Source organism: Triticum dicoccoides, chromosome 3A (genome assembly GCF_002162155.2).
Source record: "Triticum dicoccoides isolate Atlit2015 ecotype Zavitan chromosome 3A, WEW_v2.0, whole genome shotgun sequence".
In the NCBI taxonomy this organism is placed as follows: Eukaryota; Viridiplantae; Streptophyta; class Magnoliopsida; order Poales; family Poaceae; genus Triticum; species Triticum dicoccoides.
The window spans coordinates 546,850,205-546,863,457 of record NC_041384.1 but is presented as its reverse complement, the minus strand read 5'-3'; the positions used below and the strand labels follow the sequence as shown (position 1 = coordinate 546,863,457).

Below are 13,253 nucleotides of genomic sequence, written 5' to 3'. Positions count from 1 at the left end.
TGTGACATTCTTCTTTGAAATATCAATACTTAAGAACTTGCAAGTGGAATAAGATTCTCAATGTCATTCGAAATATCAGTTACATAAACTGAAACTCTGGTTCAGTGTGCTACTTTTTATTTGAGTAACTGGGTTAAATCTTTACAGCATTTTTTCTTCTTCCTGGCATATTCATTAGGTTAATTATTTCTTGCAGATGAACAAAAACAAGGACGAGGAGAGCGGCACATCAGTCCCGAAGATCGCAGACCGAGATCGGGAGGGCGACCTTTTCCCTGTTGCATCCCTTGACGAATATGCTGAACAGGCTGTACAGAAGGATGAGTCTGATGAAGAAGATGCCAGGGATTTTGTGAAAGATTAACTTGGCAAGGTTTGGTACTGTAAAAGGATATTTAGTTTTGTGCGCGGACGCTCCTTTGGGGTGTTCTAACTCAGCGGAGAAATGCCAACACTTGTTTTAGCAGAGATATATATTTCTGTTTATCAGATCTTATTTTGACCAGTGAGCTTACGACACCTTCCCAGTTATGTTATGCTTCTTCCTAATAAGTGTAGGATTCTGAAGCTGTATTATTATTACATGAGTGGTATATATTGCTGTTGCTGGTTTACCTCCAGAGACAAGTCAACATTCCCCGTTGAACTATCTGTTTTTCTTTTCCGAGGGACCGTTGAACTATCTGTTTAATTTTGAGCCCTCGACACCCAAACAGAGTACTTTTATCTCACCCAACTGTTAGAACTTCATTTCGTGTACCCATAGTACCGAGGTGGCATCCTGGTCAGCATAAATAAGTATATGGCGGTCCCACATCTCATGCTAATAAACACCTTTTTTTCTCCTTCGTCATTTTGGTTTTTTTTTATGGTACCTTGATCATTTTGGTTATCTCTGGCCACATCTGCATCTCACTTTCCGTCCGCAAGCTGTAGTTTGCCATGACAGCTCCATAGGCCCTGCTGTCGACAGGGAACGAACACCGCCTAAACCAAAAGGACTGCTGCAGCATATCTTTTTTCCTTTTTGAGATTTACAGGAGTAAAGTTATTCCCAGCCACATGGGCTCCTCCCGTTTCTTCAACCTCTGAGTAACACCAACGATGCAAACGAGTCGATGAAGAGGATCGGATCAAGAAACCCGCGAGATGGAGAAGATGCGGGGGTGCACTACGCGTCCACGTGCCACGTGCGCCTTTATTGCCATTGTCACCTTGTGGTTGTGGTGGCCAGCTGTGCCAGGCATGACTCGCGCGGCGCTGTGGAAGAACACACCGCTGGATGGAGATGGAGATTCAGAACTCGCAGGTGCCAAGTCCAAACTGGTCCTGGTCGGTTCAGCTTCAACCGAGTTCCCACCCACACTTGTTTTAAGAAGAAGAAAAAGAGAGAGAGAGTTCCCACCCACACCGACATAAACAAGGGTGAAACAGCAAGATATATCAAGAGGTGAGGGGGGAGTGGAGCGGCAGTTCGAGCCGACGAGGACGAGCTACAGGTCGATCTTTGTTCATTAGCCTAGAGATCTGTGCCATGTGCATGAAGTAGCTGAAATACTTAAACCTGTAGTACCCCCTGTGTTAATTCAAGGGAAACACTGAAACTCAACAGGCTGATTTTTCTGTCTAGCATACGCCGCGTCTCACGCAAGACCTGTGCCCTCTCACCCTCCACCTCTCTCTCCTTTCTCTATATTTTTCCGCGACTCGGTCGACACGAAGAAGAGAGGCTCCATGGATGGTTGCTGAAATGCGGCAGAAGCTCGATGCTTCAACTTCCTTCCCGTTGCTCCAACGGCCGGGACCTGGCTGATACTACCTCCGTCCTGCTTACTAGTCCTCTCGTATTTTGAGTCATATTTTGATCATGATTTTAATTAATAAAATATATATTATACGTATAAAAATAATATCATTGAAAACTACATTCAGATACAAATCTAACGATATAATTTTAGATGACATGCATTCACATTTTGCTAGTCGAATAGGTGGTCAAAGTTTGACTTAAAATACGATGAGGACTAATAAACCAGGACGGGGTAGTAGCTCTAAGCTATCAGCCGATGACGCACGTCATTCATAATTTTAGGGGTACGTGACTTCTCTCTCTCTCTCCTCGGTTATTTCCCTGCCCCACCCATACCCTTCTACCACTTCCTCTCTCCTCTGTATGACAGTGTTACATTTTCTGAAATGGAGGGAAAAACTTTGTGTCATCTCATTCATTAAGAAGAGTTTATGTTAATAAAAGACCGCACAAATACGGTCCCAAATGACTAGGCTACCCTGACAACCCCAATGCCTGAACTTGGTCTTAATTTTGTATGTGGTTAGATTTGGCATGGATGACACATTCATAAACATTCTCACATTCCGCTCGTTCTGAATCTCCCATGGAACCAACATGATGAGGGATTCAAGGTCCATCCTCGCATTGCCACTGGCACTAATCATGTGGTGTCAATCCATGATGGTGTCGAAATTGCTCCACTTGACGATTTCCACATTAGTCAACCCCATCCATGTCTTGATATTCATTCAAATGTGTGTTGTGTATCAACATAGAACTATAATGTGTGCTACCGTCTGCAGATCCCTGTTACATAATTAGCATATGCCACAGTTTGGTCATCCTCTCTGTTGAAGTCTATTTGTTGCCCATACAAGTACAAAATGATAAGCCAAGAAAAGAGTTTGTGCTCTGGTGGTGCCCAATTGTTTCAAATAACCATCTTTGTTTGCGATGTAGTTGTGTCATAAAGTTAATCTTTATATGTCAATTGTGTCGTGTATTAGTCGGATGGACAGCTTTCAAACAATCTCATCGTCCACCTCCTCGTCTTGGAAGACCTCTCTTAATGCCACCCGAAGCTAATAATATTCAAGGATGTGATGGATTGTGAGCCCCAAATTCATGTTGATATTGGCTATCCACTGGTAGTGCTCCAATGCCCTACGAATAGTGTCATTCTTGTGCTTGGACATTACAAAAATGGAGGGGTGTCTTTTGGCTTGCGACCTCAGGGAGTGCCAAAAAGGACTCTGTTGTCAACAATGATGGTAGTGCACTCATAAAACAACGTCATGTCCTCCTCATCACATGGGTGCACCAAATCAACCCAAGCTTTGTTTGGGTTCTTCCAAACTAACCAAGGCCATTTGAGTCGCAAGGCACACACAAGTTTGTCCATGTCTAAGATGCCAAGGCTGCCCATGTCCTTGGGCATACATACCTTCTCCCCATTTTATGTTACATTTTTCTCCAGAAACTTTATCCGTGATTCTCCATAGAAAAGCCCGCTTGAACTTATCATTGGAAGTCATTATTCCTTCGGGCAACACAAGCGAAATGAGATGGTGCATGGCCTGCGAAGTAATAACCGACATTACCAATGTGCTCCTTCCCGCCATCGTAATATACTTTCCCTGCCGGTCATGATCTTCCCGACAATCTTTATCAAGCAAGTGTTGGATGTCTGCAACCCTCAAATGATTTGTGGACAACGGGAGCAGAGGGAACTAAGCTCGGATCGCCGGGAAGGCACCCAAAGTCATGTCAAGGTCAACATTGGAGTATCTTATAGGGACCACCAAACTCCTGTGGATTTTTGTAACCAGCTTGATGACAATGCTATGTGAATATCAACTCAAGGGTTGATTCAACTAAATAATTAAATCTTGATAACATTTTCTATTATGTATTGTGGCACTTTGCATGTATACGATATGTAAAATTTGACAGAGGAGAAAAATACATGGTAGTGATGGGCATATTAATTCTTTTTTATTCTCGTGATGAACTAGTCCATTTGGATACTGGAAAGTCTGGAAAAATCATCGACATAGAATTTGGTTGACGAAGTGGTGCATCACAAGTCTTTGTTACATGTTTAAACTGAAATTTCACATAGCATTTTCTAATCTTATTATCTGGTACTAGTTGGACTGTCACTTTATGCAGTGATATAGACATCCTTGTGGAGCCACTACATGTCATTGACAGCACATGCCAAGATTGATGTCACCGCGAGGTGAACTAAAACCGCTGAGCTCAACAAGAACGCAGTGTCATAGAACTACATCACCAGTTCCCCTAGTTGCATGATGGTAAACGGATGAAAATATAGAGTAGTAACATAGTTTGACTACGCTGTAACCGAATTTTAGGCCTCCTTTGGCTGAAATTTGGTAGAAATTCTATAGGATAAGCATTTTGTAGAAAAAATATTCTTTTGGAGTCCTATGGCTTCTAAGAATAATTTTTTATTCATATGTAGGACAAGACTAATCCTTTGCATTTGAAAGGAAAAAAACATTAGCTTAGACAACAAAAAAACTTTCTATCCTATGAATCAAATGCCGTCCCTTTCTTTAAGAAAATTAAGATAGATGTCATTTTATTTTCTATATCTTTCTCATTTCCATGATATTTCTACCTAATGAACCAAAGGAGACCCTAGTGGTAAAACATACCAGTGTGATATAATTAGTGATAGAAATGTTAATAATGTGTCATCAGTTACTCAAAAGTGATATCCTGGATATATCGGGCATCATACAATATATATATTACTCCCTCCGTCTAGGTGATTAAGTCATCTTAGGTTGTGCGCCGTGACCAAGGAGGAGGGGAAAATGAGAGAACGTAATGTTTATTTGCTAATTAATAACATTGCATGCAATGAACTAACCACTGCATGTCGTTTTTAGTAGTCTCAAGTCATTAAAAGCATGCACACCCCACATCTCTTATTGGTTGATATGTCAAGAAACAAGAAATGATGTAGAATTTAATGCATCGCGCCTAAGTGTTTTGGGATTATTTGGTTTTCGTAAGATGACTTACACACCTAGACGAAGAAAGTATATTTCTTTCATTTCACAATGTAGTGCGCCCACGCTTCCCGAGATCTAAGTTTGATCGTATTTAACCAATGAAACTGACCGCGGCGGAAGCAATTTATGGTCAAAATAGATTTTGAAAAGTACGGACACATTACGTTGTGAAATGGAGGAAGTATATTATATTCCTGGGTCAAATCTGAAACTAGATGAAGGGAGAGCACCGCAGGTGGTGCATTGATAGATCCATTTTTTTCGTATTGCGGGGAGTGCATTGATGGATCCAGAAGTTGACAATACACCCTGTCGGTCAAAAATAATAAATGCCTTTTGTTGTTTCTACTAATAAAATACTACTAGTAGTAAATGGCTTGTGTATACATACATACGATGCAATATACGCTAGTACTCCTACTACTTTCAACACCTTGGTGTGAATACACCACCGACGCGCACGGCACACCCCGCCCACGTGAGTTTGGCGGAGAAGATTCCGCACGACCTAACTTTCAACGTACGAGCTTTTTTTCTTTGAAACCACACTTGAAAGAAATCAAATGGACACTGTGCACTCCAGCTGCACCGACACCACTACCGCTCCAAAAGGTTGGTTACCGTTGCCGTCACAAGTACTAGTAGTAAGTTCGGCGAAAGTAAGCATTGACCAGATCCGCGCACGCCACGCAGAGCAGTCGGCCGTTCGGTAAACACGAGGAGACGAGGCGACGTGCCGAGCGAACGGATCGTCAACATCCGGGCGTTGGCTCCGGATCCGACGGCCCTCCGCCCGCGGTTGACCGCGCCGAGCCAGCCGCTCCTTTCTCCCGCCAGCACTCCAACGCCGCGATCCCGATCCGCCTTTCACGGCGCGCCACCCTCGTCGGTTCACTGGAGCACTTCCCGCTGCCGCCCGGCCGCGTGGAGATCTGAGCAGGAAGCCCGCGCCGCAGCTTATATAAACGGCGCCTCCTCCTCCACATTCTCAGCGCCCATCACACCCCCGCAGAGCCGAAAGCCACACACCTTCTTCCTCCTCTGCTCGCATCCCGGATCGGGGAGAAGAAGGATCTGAGGCTTTTGGCAGGGCCGGGGACGATGGCGCCACTCCTCAAGGACGAGCTGGACATCGTCATCCCGACGATCCGGAACCTGGAGTTCCTCGAGATGTGGCGGCCCTTCTTCGAGCCGTACCACCTCATCATCGTGCAGGACGGCGACCCCACCAGGACCGTCATGGTGCCCGAGGGCTTCGACTACGAGCTCTACAACCGCAACGACATCAACCGCATCCTCGGCCCCAAGGCCTCCTGCATCTCCTTCAAGGACTCCGCCTGCCGCTGCTTCGGCTACATGGTCTCCAAGAAGAAGTACGTCTACACCATCGACGACGACTGCTTCGTGAGTGCCGCCACCAGATCCATCTCTTTCTTTTTCACTTCCGTTATCAATTCTTCTTGGAGTCACATACTGAACCTGTGACCCTGCGATGGCATTGCAGGTGGCCAAGGACCCCACGGGCAAGGACATCGACGCGCTGGCCAAGCACATCCAGAACCTGCTCTGCCCCTCCACGCCGCTCTTCTTCAACACCCTGTACGACCCCTACCAGGAGGGCGCCGACTTCGTGCGCGGCTACCCGTTCAGCCTCCGGGAGGGCGTGCCCACCGCCGTGTCGCACGGCCTCTGGCTCAACATCCCCGACTACGACGCCCCCACGCAGCTGGTCAAGCCGCGGGAGCGCAACGGCAGGTACGTCGACGCCGTCATGACCATCCCCAAGGGCTCCCTCTTCCCCATGTGCGGCATGAACCTCGCCTTCGACCGCGAGCTCATCGGCCCGGCCATGTACTTCGGCCTCATGGGCGACGGCCAGCCCATCGGACGCTACGACGACATGTGGGCCGGCTGGTGCGTCAAGGTACATAACTGAACTAAACACACATATCGCCTTTGAGTTTGATTTGGTTCGGCTGTACTGAACTTTTACTGAATAATTTGTGTATGTGTGCAGGTGATCTGCGACCACCTTGGGCTGGGAGTCAAGACGGGGCTGCCCTACATCTGGCACAGCAAGGCCAGCAACCCGTTCGTGAACCTGAAGAAGGAGTACAAGGGCATCTTCTGGCAGGAGGACATCATCCCCTTCTTCCAGGCCGCGAAGCTGACCAAGGAATGCGACACCGTGCAGAAGTGCTACATCTCGCTCTCGCAGCAGGTCAGGGAGAAGCTCGGCAAGATCGACCCCTACTTCACCAAGCTCGCCGACGCCATGGTCACCTGGATCGAGGCCTGGGACATGCTCAACTCCAAGGACTCCAAGGACTCCAAGGAGGCCGACGCCAACGGCAAGCTCAAGGGGAAGTAGATCGAGGGAGAGAACCTTTTTTTGCATTAGCATACTGAGCAGGCGTGGTGAGGCGGCGTATACCGGTTTCTTCAGTTCGTAGGTTCAGTGCGTGCATCAGGTATTCAGGTTCAGGCTGTTGTGTACTACAAAACATTAGCTGCCGTTCTATCTTACGTTTACGTTGAGGGTCGCGTTAATTTCCCCCTTCTTTAATTTCATTATTAAGAGACGGTGTTGTTTTCTCAAGGGTTTAGTACTACGGTTATACTTGTGGCTGCTAATGTTTCCGTGTAATCTTGTGTACACTGAAATGTGAGAATAAAAAGTTGTTCAATAAGCATTGCAACTGTCCGTGTGTATGCTTCTATTCCCTCCGTCTGAATTTACTGAACCAAAAGGTCACCTATCAATGTACGTATGTCGGTTATTCCTTGCAATCTCTCTGTTTGTGTGTTGCGTTGCCTGCATTGAAGCCAATGCATTGCATCAACCTGCTCGACATAGATTAATATCAGCCCGATTACCATAATAACCGTGAATATGACGATTTTACCAGAAAAGGCCAGCGCGGCCACTATTGATGCCATGGCACCAGCAGGGGCGGAGCTCTGTAGGGGCAGACCTGGGCCATGGCCCGCCCAGAAATTTGACAAAAAAATTTACTACTACTCATCTTAGCCCAGCCCACTAAGCCCACGCACGCACAGGCTATCCCCATCGACCATCTTCTCCTCGTCTCACGCACGCACAGGTTCAGGCATGGCTTCCCCAATTCCACATCCTCTCAGCCTCATACTCATCTCATGTAGCCACGCCGCCGTCGTTGACAGGGAACACGGTCTCTCGAAGCAACCTCCGCTGCGACGCCCGCCGAGATCTTGCCTCGCCCCTGCCCTATTCCCTCCCGCCGCCCATGATCTGTCGGGATCCAGTGCGCCGTGCGTGCTGCCGGCCATCCATTAATTTGGTTGGTCTCCTCCAACTCCAGGTCTCCAAGTCTGGGGCATGACCCTGTTGGCCAGCCCCTTCTCTTTCTGTATTCTGTTGCTGGCGCCCCCATGACTTGGCCCCTTGCCGCAGGCACACTTCACAGAAATTGATAAGCGATAGCCTGATTTTGTTCATTTCCATACACCCCAGTGATCAGTCCTGCTAGTGATAAATCATAGCCTGATGATCTGATCTTATGCAAATTTCAACATAGGTAGTCATGGACAAGGAAAATCAGACTTGGAGAAGAATTGATTTAGTTTTTAAAAGGAAAAAAGATAAGATAATTGAAGTTGAGGATCATTAAGACAAGATTGCGCAATAAGTTGGAAGATGATAATCTGGCCAGTAACTTGTTAGTTCACATAGAGGGTGGAATTATAGAGAACTACAACCCATGAAGATGCCATTACAGATTTTATAAGCAAAGAAGGATCGGAGAGTTGATTTCTAGTACGTGAGCAAGTCCATGTCTAATGTCTCGACACTAATGTAGTCCGTATTAGCTAACTCAATAGTGACTCATGGTTGAAATGTATATATATTATATATGTACATATCTGCTAGCTCAATCTTGTGACCTGGGTGCTTGTAATATGTCCTTATGAGTTAGAATTTGAAAAAATTTGTGCTCTTCTTGAGTCTGGCCCGCCCAACTTTTTCGTTCAAGCTCCGCCACTGGGCACCAGGAAGCATGCCAATTAATGGTGGTTTGCTACGTACCGTGGCCATTTCCCACCACATTTTCCCGTTGCCTGGCAGCGGCGGCTACGAAAATGTTATCGACTTGGCCGAATAACTCACAAGCTCCGGTTCAAATGCCTCCACCTTTCTCCATACCGCCATGTCTAAATAGCTCTTGTCCCGCCTAGTTGCCACCTCCCTCCCCATCGCCACGTTTGAATAGCTCTTCACCGTCATCATGTCGTCCACTCTTGAAGGAGGAGGCAGCAGAGGAGGCGGCTGACCTCGTCGCTGAGGAGAAGGAGGAGGATCGCCTTTACGCGCTGGAGGCCACGAAGAAAGATCCCGCACTCGATGAGTGGCCGGACTGAAATCCCAAAACACACTCCATCGAGTTTTATTCACACGGCGGCTAAGAGCTAATACCACATGGGGACCCCGGTATCTTGAGACTTTTCCCCTGAACCTCGGTGACCGCCCCCTAATTGGAGCTCTCGGGCATCCAAAGAGGGATGCCATGAGGTCTTATTCATGAGGCTTTTGATGGAACTCTTCATAAATCCATCCAATGCACTTCATGCATCACTATGGACATTTCTTCATATAAAATTCAATGCACTTGATGCTCCATAGGAATTGCCATTCAATACGAAGCTCAAAGCATATCTTTATCTTTATGCTATTCATTCTCGAATCTATCCAATTCTTATGAGATATTATTTTAAATAAACCTCAATGAAACATTAGTCCACATAGATTGTCCTTAGTTACCGAAACCATACTCAAGGGCTACATGCATTTTCAACATTTCCAACAAGTTGTTCACTAAACATTAGTCACTGGAATCATTTCCATCCGACACGTATACCCTAAGTCCTCCCCTGGTCATATACGGGTAGTCACATTGAGTTGTACACAAAAACGTCACTTGGGTGAGTTCATAAGTGTTGAGGTTTCAAGACATAGACAATCTGGTCACAAATAGGGTTACCCAAGCTCCTTCTATCATTAGAATGATTTTTTTTTCTATTGGTCTCGGTTTGAATCCTTCACAGAACACAACATGTGTGTGGGGTGATCGACATCCCATCTTCTCATGCTTTAGAAAGATGTGTGAGAGACCCGTTATATGCTAGTCTCAACTATTCTTCACTAGCAACACATTTTTAGAATGAAGATTGAGAACGAGCCCGACTTTGAATGAATACGCCATCATTCGGGCAAGAATCTAACAACACATTGTACGTAACCAAATGGGCCTTAGGGACCAGGAATTAGTTGTCTCCATAGAGCTAAGCCCATAAATTTTGACCCGATACATAGTGGGTCTGATGGGCTGGGCGCATCTAGCTCCCCGGCTCAAACAGGGTGTATGGTGGGCTGGCCTAGTAGTGTTACGTTTGTTAGTTTCATTAGTTTTTGTTGTTGCGTTTTTTCCTTTTCTTTTTTTATGTTTGTTTACATATTCCAAAAATTAATTTGCTTAAATGTACGTCATGTATTTAAAAAATGGTAACACATGTAAAAAAATTCATGCATTTTTTAAATATGTACTATTTGAAAAAATCGTGACAATAAAATTAGAAAATGATTGTTATATTTTAAAATATATTTATACAAATATAAAATGTTTTAAACTCAAACAAATGTTACATACCAGTCAAATAAATGTTTGTGAAATTTTAAGAAAATGTCAACGTGTTTCAAAAATATGTTGATAATTTTTTTCTAAAAAAATTATATAATTTAAATATTGTTCATGTAGTTTAATAAAATGTTTCATAACATTCAAAAAAATATATTCAATGTGTATTTGAAAAACTATAACATGTATCAAAAATATATTCAAAACATGTATTTGTGTTCAATGTGTATCAAAAAAAACATCTACGTGTATACAAACAGGTACAACGTGTATTGAAAATAAAAAATAGATGTAATGAAAATGAATTAAAAAAATAAAAACCCGATGATAACGCTAAAACACATAGAAACAAAAAAAAACCCACATGAATGCTTCTAAAACCAGTCTAAACCGGTTCATACAAGCTTCCAAAACTGCTTTACTGGGCCGGCCCACTGAGGCGAGTCGCAGCCGACCGCCAGCATCGATGCTTAGGCTTAGGCGATGGATAGCATCTTCTAAAAAAAGGCGATGTATAACATTTCTCTCCCATATAAAAAGGCGATGTATGGCATTGGCGTGGCAGGCTGGGCCTCTTGCCCATCGCAAGGTCACGGGATAGAGAGAATTCATGGAACCGGTGAGTCGAGTGCCTTGCACGTGCCAACAACGTGAGCAAGCAACGCAGCGCTCATGAGCCGTACATGCGCACTGCTGGGCTGCTGGCCCCACGTTCCGACCTTGTGCCCCTGCGTGCATTGCCCGTGTAACGCCAAACGGACCCTGACAATCCAACAGCTGTAGATCACACAACGAAACCCAAAATGCCCTCTCAGATGTATAACCAGTGTTAATGCAGTGCACCTGCGGGCCACGGAAACCCTTTGTGATGCGTGTCGACCTGAAGTCTGCTTGGTTGCGTGCACTGTATTTTTACTTGCATTCTTCATAGGTGAGCCGAAGGATGCTTAACAGAGACGTCCGATTTGGCAGAAGGTGATCCAATACCTCCCGTCGCTAGGTGAGTCGAAGGGAGCTAAATAAAGGCGTATGATTCGGCGAAAGACGACCCAATCCCTCCCGCTGCTTTTACACGAACACGCCCTTGCATTTCTCAGAGGTGAGTCGAAGAGTGCTAAACAGACGCGTCCGATTTGACGAAAGATGATCCAATCGCTTTCATTGCTGGGTGAGTCGAAGGGGGTTAAATAAAGGCGTCTGATTCGGCGGGAGGTGACCCAATCCCTCCCGTCGATTTTACGTGAACGCACCCACGCATTCCCCAAAGGTGAGCGGAAGGATGCTAAACATAGGCTTTCGATTTGGCGGAAGGTGATCTAATCGCTCCCGTTGCTAGGTGAGTTGAAGGGGGCGAAATAGAGCCGTCTGATTCAGTGGGACTGTGGGAGCCGACCCAATTCCTCCAGTCGCTTTTACGCAAACAGTGTCATATGTTTGATTGAGAAATAAAAAAGAATATCAAGAATTCCCGTGGCTGACCACCGGTTGAAGCAAATCAGAGCGACTCATGAGCACGGCAGTCCTGCGCGCGGGGGGCATTTTGGTGAACTCCGTCGTAAAAGGTAAGCGCACCGTCGTCGACAGTATCCGCATCCACGCCATCCCCGTCGCTGCGAGAAAAAAACGTGCCAAAAAAGCACACAACCTTGGCTGGAGGCGGCGGCAGGGCGAATCTCCTCAGTAGGGAGGAGTATGAGATAACCCCACGCTTATCACCATCCCTTTCCCCACTCTCCAGTCTCCACCCTCCCGACGAAGCCCCCATCTCACCTCCTAAAACCAAAGCCCTAGCTACCGGGCTAGCGAGCTAGCCAGACCCCCCTTCCCGTAGATCTCTCCTCTCCGGGCGTGCTCGCGGCGCCGATCCGGCGATGACGACCAAGGCGAAGCTCGGGGAGCTAATGTGGGAGCACCGGCTGCGTGCGGCGGCGGCGGTGGCGTTCCTCGCCGTCGCCGTGGTGTCGATCTCCGCCGTCGGGCCCAGGCTCGGCGCCGTGGTCTCCTTCTTCTGGCCGCTGCTCGTCTCCACGGGCTTCTTCCTCGTGGCCATCACCGTGCTGCTCCGGATCTCGCCGCCGCCCAGCGGCGCGGAGGAGTCCGGCAAGGAGATCATCGACTTCGTCGCCGGGTGCCGCCCCGAGCACCTCCTCCCGGAGGCGTCCGCCACCGTGGAGGTGCCGCCGGAGCCGGAGATCTGAAGAGCCGGGGAGGAGGAGGTGCGCGCGGCCGCGAGATGGCCTTGTTCGCCGGGGCTAGCTCAGGAGAGACGTGGGGTAACCTGTATGGGCCCGCCTGGGAGCCGGGGGCCCGTCGCCGGGCGCCCCCGGTGTGCGGTGGTGCAGCCGTGGCTAGCGTAGGATCCTCCCGTCTCCGTGGTGTGGTGTACAATAGTACCATTGAATAAAGATGTCATAAATTCGCTCCGTCAGCGCGCATAATTTGAGTACCAGGTACCACTGGTGCTCCATGTTCTTCCGTTTTCAGGTGGAGTCTTCAACTCTCGATGCTTTGATTTGATGCCATGAAAGCGAGAGATCGGAGCTGAAGGCCCGAGGTCAAAGGCCTTGAGCGGCCGAACCTCGAATTTCTCTTGAAGAATCTGCCTCGCCTCTTGTATTTGAAAAAGAAGTAAGCGATGGTGCAGGGGGCAATAAACCTCATTTCCAAACCGACCATCTGTTGGCGTCTGCTAGGAACTGTAAAGCCGAAAATGCGATAGATTGATAGCTAGGGTACACCCTT

At 47.0% G+C, this 13,253-nt stretch overlaps 3 protein-coding genes across 3 annotated transcripts in view; all 3 read left to right on the top strand.

The window, feature by feature from the left end:
• The window catches only part of LOC119269086 (uncharacterized protein C9orf85 homolog), a 3,956-nt gene extending 3,329 nt beyond the window's left edge, over positions 1–627 (top strand). The window contains exon 8 of the mRNA XM_037550837.1: positions 197–627. Coding sequence (XP_037406734.1) covers positions 197–364 — 168 coding nt within the window. The 3' untranslated portion in view covers positions 365–627. The remainder of the gene's footprint in view (positions 1–196) is intronic.
• Positions 628–5,940: 5,313 nt separating this feature from the next.
• Positions 5,941–7,538, top strand: LOC119269085 (UDP-arabinopyranose mutase 1-like). The gene is made up of 3 exons (XM_037550836.1): positions 5,941–6,243; positions 6,344–6,763; positions 6,857–7,538. Exons 1-3 carry the CDS (start codon positions 5,941–5,943, stop codon positions 7,208–7,210), a joined length of 1,077 nt encoding a protein of 358 aa, XP_037406733.1. The 3' UTR covers positions 7,211–7,538.
• A 4,604-nt stretch (positions 7,539–12,142) lies between these two features.
• Positions 12,143–12,935, top strand: LOC119269084. The gene has a single exon (XM_037550835.1). The coding sequence runs from the start codon at positions 12,383–12,385 to the stop codon at positions 12,707–12,709; it is 327 nt and encodes a 108-aa protein (XP_037406732.1). The 5' UTR covers positions 12,143–12,382; the 3' UTR covers positions 12,710–12,935.
• Positions 12,936–13,253: the final 318 nt, after the last annotated feature.